General features: G+C 39.3%; 1 protein-coding gene across 3 annotated transcripts in view; it reads left to right on the top strand.

The window, feature by feature from the left end:
• The window catches only part of mtif2 (mitochondrial translational initiation factor 2), a 51,671-nt gene extending 40,388 nt beyond the window's left edge, over positions 1-11,283 (top strand). For 2 of the 3 annotated variants that reach the window (XM_043695984.2, XM_043695987.2), the window contains 7 exons: positions 150-274; positions 1,299-1,503; positions 1,957-2,209; positions 2,993-3,133; positions 4,834-4,998; positions 5,187-5,327; positions 7,341-11,283. In XM_043695984.2, coding sequence (XP_043551919.2) covers positions 150-274; positions 1,299-1,503; positions 1,957-2,209; positions 2,993-3,133; positions 4,834-4,998; positions 5,187-5,327; positions 7,341-7,510 — 1,200 coding nt within the window. In that variant the 3' untranslated portion in view covers positions 7,511-11,283. Of the gene's footprint in view, positions 1-149; positions 275-1,298; positions 1,504-1,956; positions 2,210-2,992; positions 3,134-4,833; positions 4,999-5,186; positions 5,439-7,340 lie in introns of all 3 variants that reach the window. The other variant, XR_015758452.1, reaches the window with a different exon arrangement.
• The last annotated feature ends 5,972 nt before the right edge of the window (positions 11,284-17,255 follow it).

Below are 17,255 nucleotides of genomic sequence, written 5' to 3'. Positions count from 1 at the left end.
CTGTGTTGAAAATCTCTCCATTATCCAACTGAGATGGAACTATCCTAACCTATCCCATTCTTATTTAATCACAGGTTGTCGATCTCTTGAACTGTATACATTTTTTAAACTGTAATTAAATGTTTTAATATGCTGTAAATGTTTATTAGGGAGACAATTTGATGGCTTTAGCTGAGGCTGCTATTGCTTTGTCGGAAATGTTGGAGTTGAAAGCTGATTGTACAGGACCTGTTGAGGGTGTTGTTATTGAATGTCGGAATGATAAAGGAAAGGGGTAAGTTATTGATGATACATGACCTGTCTTTGAAAATTGATAATGTATTTCCTTACCGTGTATTTGCAATGAACTGTCAGATCGAGCTAACCTATTTCTTCATTATTTATTGCTTAAATAATTTAAACCTAAGCCAGTAAACATGCTGTAATGGCTATAAGTTCATTTCTACTAGTCTCTACATTTAAAGTGCCCAACCTCATGAGTGCTGAGTGGAGTCCAGGCACATCACGAAACAGAAACAGAGAGTGGAGGAAGAATTATGTCAAACTGTATTCTTTAACTTCTGAACAGCTCACATTTTTTGAATGACAATAACGGAAATTTGGAATAGATTCCCTTCTAAGTTGTAGATGGGATATTTATTTTAAAAAAAATCTTAACTCCATCAATTGCAAATCTTTGGAACTTTAGAAGTAATTTCTCTTCTTATAATGGCCAAAATCATCTCTGTCATCCATATTTCTGACACTTCAACTGAAGATGTAAAATGTTTAAATTACTTTCAGCTACACCTGCTAAGCTATTATTGTGTAGGGAGCCCTTTCCACAAGGTGGCCTGCAGCTGTATTTGTGGATCTGTGGCTGGAGCCGCTCCAGAAACCTCTCCAGAAGGATAAATACAAGAAGCCTCTCTGGTCCTACGTAGCTGCATGGAAGCTTCTTCCAAGGTCCTATCAAGGTTCACCTAAAACCTTGGGCCCAACTACTACCAACAAGATCCTGGCAGTATCTTCAATCTGACTCCAAGTAGCTAGTCAATAGGCATTAATTGGCTACCTCTCATTTGCAGGGAGGCAGCTGGTTTCATTGTTAACTCACATCCAGAAAAATTATCTGCAGGCAGCAATACTTCAGGTGATGGACTTAATGTATTATTTTCAAAAACTCTTTCTCCACCCTGAGGAACTCTTGCAGTGATGTCCTGGGATTGACATTATTGATCTTCTGCATAAATGACGATCTTTCTTTCATATCACCACCATAAATGTATTAAATTTGTCAATTCTTTTTTTTTTGATAGACCAGTCACCACAGCTATTATCCAACGTGGAACGTTAACGAAAGGTTGTATCCTGGTGGCAGGGAAGAGTTGGGCTAAAGTACGGTTAATGTTTGATGAGAATAACAAGCCAATGAAAGCTGCTGAACCAAGTACCCCAGTGGAGATAATTGGTTGGAAGGAACTTCCATCTGCTGGAGATGAAATTCTTGAAGTGGAATCAGAGGTATGGAAGCCAAATGTTGTATTCTATAAATGATTGTTAGTATTACAACTCTTTATAATCTATTATCAGTGATGACAGCAAAATATCAAGACTCTTGCCGTTTTGGTTCAAAGTGAATGATGTACATATTTTATGAGGCTTTACACAAGAAATTGCTACTATGAAATTTATATTACAAACTGTTTAAGTGTAATAGGTTAGAACTCTGAGATTAATCTGGTAATTGAACATATTTCTTGTGATTCCTTGGGAGCATCTACTGCTATTTAGACTATCTGGAAAGACAAAATTTTTGAGAGGAATACATCTTAGTTCTTGTAATATGTTTGTTCTCATGATCAATTAAGACTCCTCAGAATAGGTTTATTGTTATCCTATGCATGTCTCATTGGCAGTGATTTGCTCGAAAACATGAATTCTTCAGTTTTCTAAGTGGCATTTTTGGTTGTTTAGCAAAGGGCCAGAGAGGTGTTAGATTGGAGGAAGTATGTTGAGACACAAGAAAAACTTAAACAAGACCTTGAGGTGATTGAAGCAAAACAGAAGGAACACCAGGAAATGTACAAGAAGGAACGGGAGAGCTTTACTAGCATGAGCTGGAGACGGAGAAAATCGGCTATGTACAAGGCCAATAAACATCTAATGGCAACAAGGCCTAAAGAAAGGACTGAGACTGATGAGCTTTCACTTCCAATAATAATAAAAGGTAAATGTATATGTGCATGTGTTGTCCTGAGTCATGCCCCCTTCCACCACTAATACCACACCTTCACCCTGCTACTCGTGGACCTGTGATTGTACCATCCTATGCATCAATTTTCAGTGCAGTGGGACTGCAATAAGGTTTTCTCATTAAAGTATGAAAGCCCTCTAACACTTTGCCTTAGTGTCTGTTATGTGAGGATAATGCTTGATTGTGAATGTGATTATTCTATTCAAGAGCAGCCTGGTTTATATTTATGTACTTGTCCAGCATCTTTGTATTCTTCTAAAATTTGGAGCTTTAAAGACTTCAATTTTTTTTCTCCAAAACCAAATCCAGTTATTGCAGCCATACCATGTTCCTAGCTAGATGAAAATTGCACTTGTGCAGCTTTCTTCATGTATATAACCTAACTCTCATTGAATGAACTTGAAGATAATGATGTGCTTTATTGGTGCAGTACAACCATATTAGATTCTTGATTCTACATACTGTATATTGTTGTTACCTTTCTTCATAGGCTTAAGAGATGGACAGTTTGGTTTTCTGCTGGGTTATTAGGTTGCTGTCAGACATTCTCAATCCATCTGATTTTGAATGAAGCTGTTGCCAGTTGGATTTATTGCTTGCATTCTTGTTTTGGTGATGAATATATTTATTTCCTTGTTGCTTTATCTCTTTATCCAGTGTTGGTATGTTGTTCTGTCTTGGTTATAGGTACCAGTTCAGAAACCTAAACCGAGATGGTGATTGAATATTTGAAAAGTCTATTTTATCTCCCTGTAGGTGATGTTGATGGTTCTGTAGAGGCCATTCTAAACATCCTTGATAGTTATGATGCTGATGAACAGTGTAAACTCAAAGTGATTCACTTTGGTGTTGGAGATATCAGTGAAAATGATATTGTTTCAGCAGAGATTTTTTCAGGTAAGGGTTAAATTCTGCTTTTAATTACGTTTTTTTTGCTGTTTCTCTCCTGTACTTACAACATGCCTTAGCATTTGTGCTGGAGATTTGCTTCCCAGTCCTTGCCTTACAACCCAAAGGATATGAAGGGAAAATAAATTGGTAATCCTCTGATTTCACACCCTGCACCTGTGCATACATTGGGAAAGCATAAGACAAATTAAACCTGGCTGAGTTGAATCTAAGTTCCAGAACACTTACAGAAATGTAACTATTTTAAAGTCAGATTGCCAACAGGATTCTTGAAATAATGTCCTGACTGTAGTTGGCCAGACAAGAGAATGGAGAGCTTCCATGGTTATTGCTCTATCACATTTATTTTTGGATCCTGATTTAAATTTTAATCTAGAGTGGTGAAGTGAAAATTGAAGCCATTATGAAAGACTAAATGATCTTAGGTTTTTAGGCCTTACAATATTAAGGAAATATGTTAACTTTTACTGAGATAATAAGATGTCAAATGACAAATAAAATGAGCCCAGAATATTGCTGTTAAGATTAGGCAAATAATAGACAAGTAGTACAATTTTAAACAAGAGAAAATTTGAAACAAGTCTTGGAAAAAGTTGATATTCAAAGGACAATTCACATTCAGCAAGCCATATTCAGTAAGATAGTGAAATAAAAGATGTTTTGTGAAGTTCAGGCTGCAATTGAAAGCTAGGCTGAGGGAATTAAAATGCTAAATTTAACTTGAACTAGCTGACGTTTCGTTTCACTCCCTAGCACCAACAAACTCTTGATTCAGTTTTCAACCTTGTAGTAATGCTTGTGCCATGCTGAGATGATTCCTGTTGTTAAGCTTTTTACATTATCTATGGAAGTTAATAATTCTAGAGATACTTAGCGGAATCAATACTAGGTTCGATTAAATGCAGAACATAACATCAGATTAACGTCATGAAATGTTTCAAGAATACATAAGAAACCAGCCCAAGTTTCCATTACCTTATCAATCTCAGTATGTGTATTTAATGCCTATTGACATTAAAATTCATACGTATTTTCCAAATCTGACCATTAAAATGTCTCAAATTCTTTTGAAAGTTACCATTTATCTTGTGCCTATCACTCAACTGTAACGTTTAATGTCATCAGCAAATTTTATATTGCCAACAGCTGCCATCATATTATTCATAGTGAAGAGGGATTTGAAGCACTGACGCTCCACAATATTTCTATTGTTATTGTTCAACCAATTTTGGTTCTGCTGTTTTCATAAACGAATTGTATGAATTACATTAGTTTTGTTTGACACTACCTATTCCTTCTAAATCCATGGTGGATTGATAGAATCCCCATGAAGTTTAATACATGTTGATAACTGAAAACCTATGAGGAACTTATTGCGGGAAATATTGTCAGACATTTATGAACTTATTTGGAATTAGAAAGCAATACTGAGGCAATATGAATATAGTTTAATCATGTATCTACATTGGGTGAAAAACCAGTAGAAATGTTCATTTCCTGGCAGAGGGTGAACTTATCCTTCCCAAAGTTCTTTTTCATCTCTCTCCTACAGTGAATGTTTTCCTGAATTTATATTGTGAATACAGTTGAGATAAGATTCTGGTGTAGGATAAGGAGTAATGATATGTATGACTGCAATTACATGGAATATGCCTTGAAGAGAAACAGCATTCTTCTTGAATTTTTAGGTCTTGTGTTTGGTTTTAATGTAAATGCAAGCAAAGAAGTACAACGGATGGCTACCAAGAAAGGAATAAAAATCAAATTGCATAAGGTTATCTATAAACTCATTGATGACCTCAAGGATGAACTGAGTGATAAGTTGCCACCAGATCTTGAAGAAAGTATAATAGGTATGTTTTGTGTTTTGCTACTTATAAGTTGAAATCACGTTCTTTGTGAGATGCAGCCTTTTAAACTCACTTCTTTGTCTATGTGTTGTAAATATGAACTGATGTATGCCCAGTTCTTAAATGTTTAGATATGTATTTTACAAGAGCAGTTTTCACGATTCTTTAATTCAATTTTGTTTTACTTCCAGGAGAAGCATCAGTGTTGGCACTCTTCCATGTAACAATAGGTAAAACAAAGGTTCCTGTAGCAGGGTGCAGAGTCCAGAAGGGTCAGTTGCACAGAAAGATGAAGTTTAAGCTCATCCGTGATGGAAATATTTTGTGGAAGGGCAAGTTTACCTCTTGTGCAGTTCTGTGTATATAACCTACAAAAGTGCTCCTGTACTATAGACTCAACCATGCTCTTTCAGAAGCAACAATTTTCTTTCTTTGAAAACCAGGTTAATGTATATTTTGCCTAGTATGAGTCTCTTAAGGGACTTTATCAAGTTGTTGTGCAATTGTATTTATATACCTTCTATGAAATTCCCTTATTTAACAAATTACTCCCAGTCCGCCTGCAATAATTCCAACAGGAGGCAAAGCATTGTGAACATCATTCAGTAACTTACTACAACTCAAGAATGATCTATAAAATGTAAATTTTTATTTAAACAAATAGTGAATTTTTTTTTAAAATTATCAGAAGGAACTCTCTTTTCACAAAGTCTAGTGGTAGGGATAGGGCAGGTTTGACTGCTTTGTTGACCAGGAATGATGTGTGGCCATAGAGGTACTGCAGTGGAAGCTATGAAGAAGATGGCGCCAAGCTTTTGATAAGGTTTCGCATGTAAAATTAAAGAGTATGAGTTTGGCGTTGTGCACTACCAAGGATAGAGAACTAGGAGAAAGTGAGGACTGCAGATGCTGGAGATCAGAGTCAAAATGTGTGGTGCTGGAAAAGCACAGCCGATCAGGCAGCATCTGAGAGCAAGAAAGTCAATGTTTCAAGCATAAGCTCCTCATCAGGAATGATAGAGAACTGGCCAGCAGACAGAACAAAGAGTCGGAATAAACAGGTAATTTTCTGAGTGGCAGTTAGTGACGAGTAGCAAACCACAGGGATCAATGCTTAGATCCCAGCTAGTCGCAGTATGTTTAATGATTTAGATGAGGGAATTAAATGTAATAGCTTTAAGTTTGCAGGTGATACAAAGCTGCGTGGGAGGGTGAATGGTGAGGAGAATGCAGAGAAGCTTTAATGTGATTTCGACAAGCTGTGAGTGGGAAAATATAAGGCAGATGAAGGAAAATGTGGATAAATGTGAGGATACCCACTTTGGTAGAAAAAAAGTATCTGAATGATGATAGATTAGAAAAGGGGAAGTTGCAATGTGACCTGGATGTCCTTGTACACCTGTTGCTTAGGGTAAGCATATAGGTTGTAGCAGGTGGTGAAGAAGAGAAATGTAATGTTGGTCTTCATAGCAAGAGAATGCAGGGATGTCTTATTACAATTGTAATAAAGCCTTGGTGAGAGCACATCTGGAGTATTGTGTTCAGTTTTAGTCTCCTCACCTGAGGAAGAATAGTCTAGCTATGGAAAGGGTACATCAAAAGTTTACCAGTCTGATTCCTGGGATAGCAGGACTAACATATGAAGAGGGTGGGGCGATCTCATATAAAATTCTAACAGGGTTTAGGCAGGGTAAATGCAAGAAGGATGTTCCTGATGACTGGAGAGTCCAGAACCAGAGATCATGGTCTAAGGATATGAGGTAAGCCATTTAGGACTCTGGTGAAGAGAAACTTCTTTACCCAGGGTGTGGTAAGCCTTGTGGAGTCCTCTGCCACAGAAAGCAGTTGAGACCAAAATATTAAATGTTTGTAAGAAGGAGATAGATATTGTTCTCAGGGCTAAAGGGATCAAGGTGTATGGGGTAAGGCTGAAACAAGATACTGAGTAGGTTGAAACAAAATAGAAAATACCGGAGAAACTCAGCAGGTCTTACAGTATCTGTAGAAAAAAAAGCAGAGTTAATGTTTCAAGTCCAGTGACCCTTTTCAGAACATTTCAGAAGAAAGGTCACAACTCAAAATATTGACTCTGCTTTCTCTCCAGACACTACCAGACTTGTTGAGTTTCTCCAACAATTTCTGTTTTTGCTTCAGATTTCTAGCATCCACGTTCTTTGTTTTATATTACTGAGCATGATGATCAGCCATGATCATACTGAATGGCAGAGCAGGCTCAAAGAGCTGACAAGTTAGTTGCATATGTTTTTAAATGTTTTGCTAAGTATTTGTTATTAACAGAATAAAACCAAATTTATAGTAATGAAAAAATGTTGCCTTTCATTCAGGTTTTCTCACCTCTCTCAAACATCTGAAGGACGATGTCCCAGTTGTGAAGACAGGGATGGAATGTGGCCTCAGCTTGGATAAAGACCTTAATTTTAAGCTTGGTGATGAAATTATTTGTTATGAAGAAAAACAAATTCAGCAAAAAATATCTTGGGATCCAGGATTTTAAACTTGATTACTACAAGAGCCTAAGAATTTTTAAATTTAATTAAATTGCACTGTTAATATAAAGACCAGTGAAATGACCAAATGGAAGATTTGATAATGATGTATTCAGCTTTTTGTTTAGAAAACTGGCCAACATGAAATGTGTCTAAGTTTTTCATTGGGAACTACTTTGAAGGATTGTGAAGGTTAATTCAGTGGATCCACGCAGACACCATTTTGAATGTAACAAGATCCTTGAAGTTACTGTCTGGTATGAATATTCCAAAGTCTTGCTACGGCCTGGAGAGTTTTAAAGCCACAATTTGAAATGTTCTTCATATAATGTTGTGTGCATTTTTGCTCCCTGGTGCCAGGTTAAACATTAATTAGCAATGAAACATAACAAAAAGAGGCTAAATATGAATCTAGATGCCAATGATATATCTGGTAATGTACATGATGTAATTGTCTCCTTTGTGCTTTTCCATTGAAGGAATGTTGTTGGCCATTGGCAGTATTCAACATAAAGTATTTGGCTCAGAATCCCAATGGTATTGAAGAACAAGATTTTCACAAGACTCAACTGCAATTGAATCTCCATTTATAACTAGCAGTATGCAAAATAAAGGAGTAGTACTTGCAGTTACAGGTCTTCCTTGGAATTTAAAAATGGTTATAGCAAACAAAGATTCAACTAAGCTTGTTAAAAAAAATTCATATACTTCCAGTAGATTTAGATACTGAATCTAATTTTAAATATCAAATGGAAAGAACCTTATAATTGCAAAATTGTTTTCTCCACTTTGCGTCTTTGAGTTGGTCTGAAAATTAGATACAAGTTGAAGTAACTGTAGGGTGCTTGAGCACGTTATGGTGATGGAAGGCACAATAGGATTTCATTCTGGGACTATTTAGCATTGATATGGGTATAATAATTTATTAAGATTATTGCCAAAGAATTGAAAATGATAGAGACATAATCACGCTTCTGCGTTGGAATACTGAGACTGTAATAAGTCCAAAAGCAGAGGGTGTAGGTTTAAGGTGAGAAGGGAAACTTGTAAAAGGGGAGAGGTTCCTTGTGGCTTTCTATTGGAGAGGTTAATTATGTAAAAATTATTAAGAGCCAACACTGATAAAATAATGTATCAATATAGTCTGGTAACATAATTTATACATGAAAAAGTGCATGAATGCTTTGTTACAGAATGCAAATCCAACTGTATCCTGTTGCAGATCCTTGCAATCAATTACAAGTGTAACCCTCTAACGCCTGCTTGCCATTTGGGCATTCCTGAAAACTACTGTGATCATGTAAATTGAGGAATGTGTATCAAATCAGATGAAGATAATAGAGCTTGAATTATTTCTCAATTACTTTAGTCTTTCGATAACCTACCTGGTAATCAGCCATAGTCAAATGTAACTCCACAATGGTTACTTTGCTCAAAATTCAGTCATTTTAGCATCTATTTTTATAGATTTGGCTAACTTCATTAATTATTTTTAGATCTGCAATTTACAGCATGGGGAAAAAGACCAGCAGATGACACTATAAAATACAAAATGGTCAATGTGATGTACTTTGAGAGTGACAGGGTAAGAAAGCCCCATGTTTGCATATGTTTTCTGTTTATGAAAGTACTTATCTTGCATACAAGTAGTCAGCTAAATTGTACTTAAAACAGGAAAGCATTTTTTGATAGAGGCAGTAAATCCAAGTAACCCAATGGACTAGCAAAGAATGAAATGGAAACAGCAATGGTGACTGCAGTATCTTTGTTTTCTTTTATCCCACCCAAGCTCCAAAAAGATGTATTTTATACATCAATAATTTGAGTTCTGGATTTCAAAACAGAGGCAGAAGGATGTGGGTCAGATCTGCGAAGGTCATTTCTTTAAACAATTTAAAAAGTCAATTGAACAGTGTCCAAAATGCATCAATTCCAAGAAGACATGTGACTGCAGTCAGATTCCTTGGAGAATCCTTCTGGCATTAATGGATTGAGTGTTTATATTGCTAACAAAAGGCTGGAAAAACCACAGTTTAGTTTTGACTTCAGAAAAGAAGATTCAAGGTTATTGTTCAGAAGGGAGAAAAGTTTCTCCTAGGAGGTACATCACGCATCTTTTCGAGGGAGCCAGTCACTCTAACCAAAGTGTTTTCATGTGAACTTCCAAGTTACTTTGAATAGAAACTTTCTTGGAGCTGAAAATATTCATGGGGAAGGATGTTGTGAAACTTGAAAGGGTTCAGAAAAGATTTACAAGGATGTTGCCAGGGTTGGAGCATTTGAGCTACAGGGAGAGGTTGAATAGGCTGGGCCTGCTTTCGCTGGAGCGTCGGAGGCTGAGGGGTGACCTTATAGAGGTTTATAAAATCATGAGGGGCATGGATAGGATAAATAGACAAAGTCTCTTCCTTGAGGTGGGGGAGTCCAGAACTAGAGGACATTGGTTTCAGGTGAGATGGGGAAGATATAAAAGAGACCTAAGGGGCAACTTTTTCACGCAGAGGATGGTAGTGTATGGAAAGAGCTGCCAGAGGAAATGGTGGAGGCTAGTACAATTGCAACATTTAAAAGACACCTGGATGGGTATGTGAACAGGAAGGGTTTGGAGGGATAAGGGCTGGGTGGTGGCAGGTGCGACTAGATTGGGTTGGGAAATCTGGTCGGCATGGGCGAGTTGGACCGAAGGGTCTGTTTCCGTGCTGTACCTCTCTATGACCTCAGCGGCAACGTTTTCACACAGAGGGTGGTACGGGTATGGAAAGAACTGCCAGAGGAAGTGGTAGAGACTAGTACAATTACAACATTTAAAAGGCATCTTGCTGAGTACATGAATAGGAAAGGGTTAAAAGAATTAGGGACAAAATGCTGGCAACTGACACTAAATTAATAAAGGATATTGGTAGATGGACCAAAGAGTTTTTTTCCGTACAGGACAATCTATAACTCTTTGACTCATTCCCGATGAAGGGCTTATGCCCGAAATGTCGACTCTCCTGCTCCTCGGATGTTGCCTGACCTGCTGTGCTTTCCAGCGTCACAGTATACTATCCAACAAACATCAAACTACACTAATCCCATTTACCTGCACTTGGTCCATAGTCCACTATGCTGCTGGCATTTTCAATATGCATCCAGATTCTTCTTAGATTTTGTAACAATACCTGCCTCCTCCACCCTCTCAGGCAGCATGTTTCATACCTCTACCTCTCTCTGGGTGGAAAGTTTTTTTTCTCAAATTTCCTCGAAGCCACTTACTCCTCATCATAAACTTAAGCCCATCTGTGGTTAGATTCTCACTGTCTACTCTTATAATTTTGGAAATGTCAGTCAAATTCCTCCTCAACATCCTCTGCTTCATGAAAAGCAAATCCAGCCCATCCAGTCTCTCCTTATAACTAAGACTTTTCACCCCAGGCAATATCCTGGTGAATCTCCTCAGTACTGTCTTCAATGTTCTTCTGATAGTGTGGTATCCAGAACTGCACACTGTATTTCATCTGTGGAATGCTTTATAAAGTTGTAACAAGGCTTTCTTGGTCCTATATTCTTCACGCTTGCTGTGAAGGCAAACATCCCATATGCCTTCTTCACCACCATGTCAACTGTACTTTCAGGGATTAATGGATTTTAACACCAAGGTCCCTTTATTCCTCAGTACTTCCTAGAAACCTATCATATTTTGTATATCCTTCCCTTCTTAAACTTTCCAAAATGCATCCCCTCACATTTATTGGGATTAAATTTCATCTGATCTTAAAAGTGTGTTGCTGGAAAAGCGCAGCAGGTCAGGCAGCATCAGAGGAGAATCGATGTTTCGGGCATAAGCCCTTCTTCAGGAAACTTATGCCTGAAACGTTGATTCTCCTTCTCCTTTGATGCTGCCTGACCTGCTGCGCTTTTCCAGCAACACATTTTTAAGCTCTGTTCCCCAGCATCTGCAGTCCTCACTTTCTCCTAGTTAAATTTCATCTGCCATTGTTCTACCTAATTTACCAGCTGATCAATTTCACACTGTAGCCTGAGACCATTCTCCTCACTATCAGCAACACCCCCTCTTTTTGTGTCATTTGCAGACTTACTAATTAAACCCCCTAAATTCACATCCAGATTGTTAATGTACAAATCAAACAATATGGATCCCACACCAATCCCTGTGGACACCACTGGTCACAGACTTCCAAGTACAAAAACAATGTTCTACCATCACCCTTTGCCTTCAATGTGTAAGCCAGTTTGGAACCTTTAATGTATGGAAAAACAGAATCACATTTTAATTTTCTTTTCATTGATATTAAAATATATTTATATTTGAAAGTATTGGCTTCGTTGACTATTTCTGTATTAAATGCTCTAATAGATCCATCTGTCTGGAATCAAATTGATGCAAGCGTTGTTACTTTATTAAAGCTTTTCAAAACACCCATTTATGGTTCATAAGTGCAGCAATTATACAATTTAGCTCTGACAGTGGTTGAAATTTTTAATGAATTTTAGAAGCTGCATCTCACTCAATACTTGATAGAGTATGGTGCCAAGTAGAAATGCTAATTTGGAACAATGGTGCTGGAAGAATGGCATAATGATGTTCTTCAGAAACCAGCGTTAATTTTAAAGCCATCAGCACTAATGAGATCACTTAGTATAATTCCTTAAATGCTTTTAAATGCAGCAATGTGACTTTAAAATTTAAATATCTCAAACTGCTTAAGTGTAATACCTAAAATATAAACATAACTTGGATATGTTTTCAAAGTGTACACATATCAATGGTTCAGAAATGTACTGTTCAGTCAGTTGGTTATAATTATAACAAATGCAATGTAGATTGACCACCATTTCAGTTTCCTTTCCAGGTGACATCCTTTGCACAATGGGCTATTACTCCCTTCACATCATCGTGCAGAGCTTCTAAGACTTTTTCCTGGTGTGAGCCTATTTTAATGACTCAGACTTTGTGTGAAGACTTTGGAGGCTATGAGAGCTTTTGAGGGGGATCAGGGACTTTACATAGAAGCTTCCAGAGTCATTGTTGTTTCAAATGTTCAACAATGAAAAGCTTAAAGTAAATATATATAGTACAAGTCACATTGTAAATTGGACTCTTACATTACTATTTCTAATTCTCTTTATAACTTTATAATTGTTAGCTGCATAAAATCTTGAAATTCCACTTCTATATCTACAGGACATTTAATATAAATAACTGCAGGTTACACACACAACCAGATTTTATGATCGTCACCCCATAGGTTTAGAGTACACAACAGAAACATTAGTGTGATATTGTTGTGGAAGTTTTCCATCCTGTGAAAACGTTATGACTCATTTAATGTCTAACAAGCATGTGTATATATTTAATTTTTAAAAACTGCCTGTGCACACCTCAAATTTGCCCCGATTTGCATGAGCTTCGGCCACTGAAATGAAAGAAGAGATGGCAAATTTGTTACATCTATCTCAATATCCAGGATATGGGTTTCTGTCAATTAACCATTCACTAGTAAGTTGAGGAAGTTGATCAGGAAAAAAAAGTTTACAAGAAATAAAAACTAGCACGTGCTTTTTCAAAGGCTTTATTTTGTGGCAGTGATACAAGACTGTCTGCATGGAATTTGCACATTCTCCCCGTGTCTGTGTGGGTTTCCTCTGGGTGCTCCGGTTTTCTCCCACAGTCCAAAGATGTGCAGGTCAAGTGAATTGGCTATGCTAAATTGCCCATAGTGATAGGTGCATTAGTAGGGGAATGGGTCTGGGTGGGTTACTCTTCGGAGGGTCGGTGTGGACTTGTTGGGCCGAAGGGCCTGTTTCCGCACTGTAGGGAATCTAATCTAAAAGTCTTCATGGCCACCAATAGACAAAAATTGATTTACAGGGACACCTCTGCTATCATTTCAAGATCCTTTGTGCCTCTGAATCACAATCCAAAACCCATTTTTGTGTGGAGGATATTGCGCACAATTTGGGAAGCCCTGTCATTGCAGACATTGTATGCTAATACTTGTACACATGACATGGTTTTTATTTTTTCTGTTTTCAGATTTAGTAATCATGAGTTGTAAAACACTGATTTTAAAAAAGCATTTCCTGCACATTTTGTATTGTGATGTAATGTTTAGGGAAAGGTACTCTGCTCAAAGAAATTACTCTGGATCAGTGGTGCTGGAAGAGCACAGCAATTCAGGCAGCAGCCGACGAGCAGCAAAATCGACGTTTCGGGCAAAAGCCCTTCATCAGGAATAAAGGCAGAGAGCCTGAAGCGTGGAGAGATAAGCTAGCTGAGGGTGGGGGTGGGGAGAAAGTAGCATAGAGTAGAATAGGTGAGTGGGGGAGGAGATGAAGGTGATAGGTCAGGGAGAAGAGGGTGGAGTGGATAGGTGGAAAAGGAGCTAGGCAGGTCGGACAAGTCAAGGGGACAGTGCAGAGCTGGAAGTTTGAAACTAGGATGAGGTGGGGGAAGGGGAAATGAGGAAGCTGTTGAAGTCCACATTGATGCCCTGGGGTTGAAGTGTTCCGAGGCGGAAGATGAGGCGTTCTTCCTCCAGGCATCTGGTGATGAGGGAGCGCAGTGAAGGAGGCCCAGGACCTCCATGTCCTCGGCAGAGTGGGAGGGGGAGTTGAAATGTTGGGCCACGGGGCGGTTTGGTTGATTGGTGCGGGTGTATCGGAGATGTTCCCTAAAGTGCTCTGCTGGAGGCGCCCAGTCTCCCCAATGTAGAGGAGACCGCATCGGGAGCAACGGATACAATAAATGATATTAGTGGATGTGCAGGTAAAACTTTGATGGATGTGGAAGGCTCCTTTAGGGCCTTGGATAGAGGTGAGGGAGAAGGTGTGGGCACATGTTTTACAGTTCCTGTGGTGGCAGGGGAAAGTGCCAGGATGGGAGGGTGGGTCGTAGGGGGGCATGGACCTGACCAGGTAGTCACGGAGGGAACGGTCTTTGACAGAACGCCCCTGGTGCTCACCTTCCACCCTACAAACCTCCGCATAAACCAAATCATCCACCGACATTTCCGCCACCTCCAAAAAGACCCCACCACCAGGGATATATTTCCCTCCCCACCCCTTTCTGCAAAGACCGTTCCGTTACTACCTGGTCAGGTCCATGCCCCCCTACGACCCACCCTCCCATCCTGGCACTTTCCTCTGCAACCGCAGGAACTGTAAAACCTGTGCCCACACCTCCTCCCTCACCTCTATCCAAAGCCCTAAAGGAGCCTTCCACATCCATCAAAGTTTTACCTGCACATCCACTAATATCATTTATTGTATCCGTTGCTCCCGATGCAGTCTCCTCTACATTGGGGAGACTGGGTGCCTCCTAGCAGAGCGCTTTAGGGAACATCTCCGATACACCCGCACCAATCAACCAAACCGCCCCGTGGCCCAACATTTCAACTCCCCCTCCCACTCTGCCGAGGACATGGAGGTCCTGGGCCTCCTGCACCGCGCTCTCTCATCACCAGACGCCTGGAGGAAGAACGCCTCATCTTCCGCCTCGGAACACTTCAACCCCAGGGCATCAATGTGGACTTCAACAGCTTCCTCATTTCCCCTTCCCCCACCTCATCCTAGTTTCAAACTTCCTGCTCCGTACTGTCCCCTTGACCTGTCCGGACTTGTCCGACCTGCCTAGCTCCTTTTCCACCTATCCACTCCACCCTCTCCTCCCTGACCTATGACCTTCATCTCCTCCCCCACTCACCTATTGTACTCTATGCTACTTTCTCCCCACCCCCACCCTCCTCTAGCTTATCTCTCCACGCTTCAGGCTCTCTGCCTTTATTCCTGATGAATGGCTTTTGCCCGAAACGTCGATTTTGCTGCTCGTCGGCTGCTGCTTGAATTGCTGTGCTCTTCCAGCACCACTGATCAAGAATCTGGTTTCCAGCATCTGCAGTCATTGTTTTTACCTCAAAGAAATTACTGTCTCGATTAGAATGATGCTGGAAAAGCACAGCAGGTCATACAGCATCCGAGGAGTAGGAAAAATCGACATTTTCGGCAAAAGCCCGCCGTCAGTCCTGATGAAGGGCTTTTCCCTGAAATGTCAATTTTCCTGCTCCTCGGATGCTGCCTGACCTGCTGTGCTTTTCCAGCACCACTCTAATCTAGACTCTGATTTCCAGCATCTGCAGCCCTCACATTTGCCTCAAAGAAATTACTGCACTTTGTTTCTTAATTGTGTTTTTTAACTCTAATTCTGATTTTATTCATATCCTTTTGCAAACAATTGTTATAGCTTATCATATCCATTAACAATGAATATGGCTAAAGATTTTTCCCCTTACAGTGCTCGACTTTTTAAAAAAAAGTCAATGTCAAAAGTTTTTAAAATATATGTCAGGGTCCTCTTCTGAAATGCACACTTGGATGTCAGTCAAGAGTAATGCCTGTGACTTTGGAACAGTATAAGATTTCTAACAACCTAAATTACAACCGGAAAAATATGAAAATGTTCTGTTTTGTATGCTAGCATTTTCCATCACATCCCTATTCTTCTAAACTATCAAAAACCTCTCAAGTCCAATGATTTGTATGTTAGGTGGATTCGTTATGCTAAATTGCCCTGTAGAGTCCAGGGACATGCGGTTTAGGTGGGGTTACAAGGATAGGTTGGGTCCTGGATGGGATGCTCCTCAGAGGGTTGGTGTGGACCTAATGGGTGAATTACCTCTTTCTGCACTGTAGGGATTCTATAAGATTCTATGAAAGCTAACCCCATTTAACCTGCATGTCCCTGGATACTACAGGGCAATTTAGCATGGCCAATCCACCAACTTGCACATCTTTGGACTTCTGGAGAGGTTTTAGAAAATTTGAAAGGATAATTTAAAATGCAAAATGCCAAGAAACTACTAGCATACATTACAGAACATTTTACATACTCTGATATATATTTTGTGTTGTAATTATAAGTTATTAGAAACCCCAGTGTACTGTTGCAAGTGTTCCTCAGGATTCTGCCCTACACCTAATCATCTTCATCTGACACATTGACCGTCATCACAAACTAAAGTGGGAACGTTCACTCAGTCAGTTCCATTAATCATGCCATAAAGAAGTGATTCCTAAGACATGGACATAAAAGGTTTGAGCTGCTAAGTGATTTTGTTTTGGTGATTGGTATGATTACGAGTGGAGGGTACTCCCCATGACTTCCACTGACTTCAGATTTGCCAGCACACCTTGATTCAGAGTCAAATGCTGCCTTGATGTCAAGGGAAGTCACTCTCACCTGATCATTGGAATTCAACTTTGGTCTATGTTTACATCAAAGCTGTATTCAACGGAGTGGTTCTACTGAAAACTAAACCAAACACTGATGGGCAGGTTATTGTTCAATAAGCACCTCATCAGTACTGTCACCGATTCCTGTGGATCTGTTTGATCCCATTGGACTATAACCTGGTATTGTGTGATTTTTAACTTTGTAATTGTGTCTTACGATCTTATACTCCACAACCACCTGATGAAAGAGCAGTGCTCTGAAAGCTAGTGCTTCCAAATAAACTTGTTGGAATATAACCTTGAGTTGTGTGATTTTCAACTTTGTGCACCCCAGTCCAACACTGGCATCTCCAAATCATGACCTATTCCTCCAACACTTTGAGTGGGCTGGAGGAAGGGCATAATTGGCCAGAATATACTTGTGGTTTTTGTAGATGGAACAATTACAACATTCCACTTTGTTGGATTGATGCCAGTGTGGTACTAAATCAGTGTGGCTAGCAGTTTAGCTTGTTCTGGAGT

This window comes from Chiloscyllium plagiosum, unplaced genomic scaffold (assembly GCF_037043375.1).
Source record: "Chiloscyllium plagiosum isolate Xiang-an unplaced genomic scaffold, Cpla_swu_hap1 HiC_scaffold_10, whole genome shotgun sequence".
NCBI lineage: Eukaryota > Metazoa > Chordata > Chondrichthyes > Orectolobiformes > Hemiscylliidae > Chiloscyllium > Chiloscyllium plagiosum.
The sequence above is the reverse complement of the archived record's forward strand: the minus strand, read 5'-3'. Positions and strand labels throughout refer to the sequence as shown.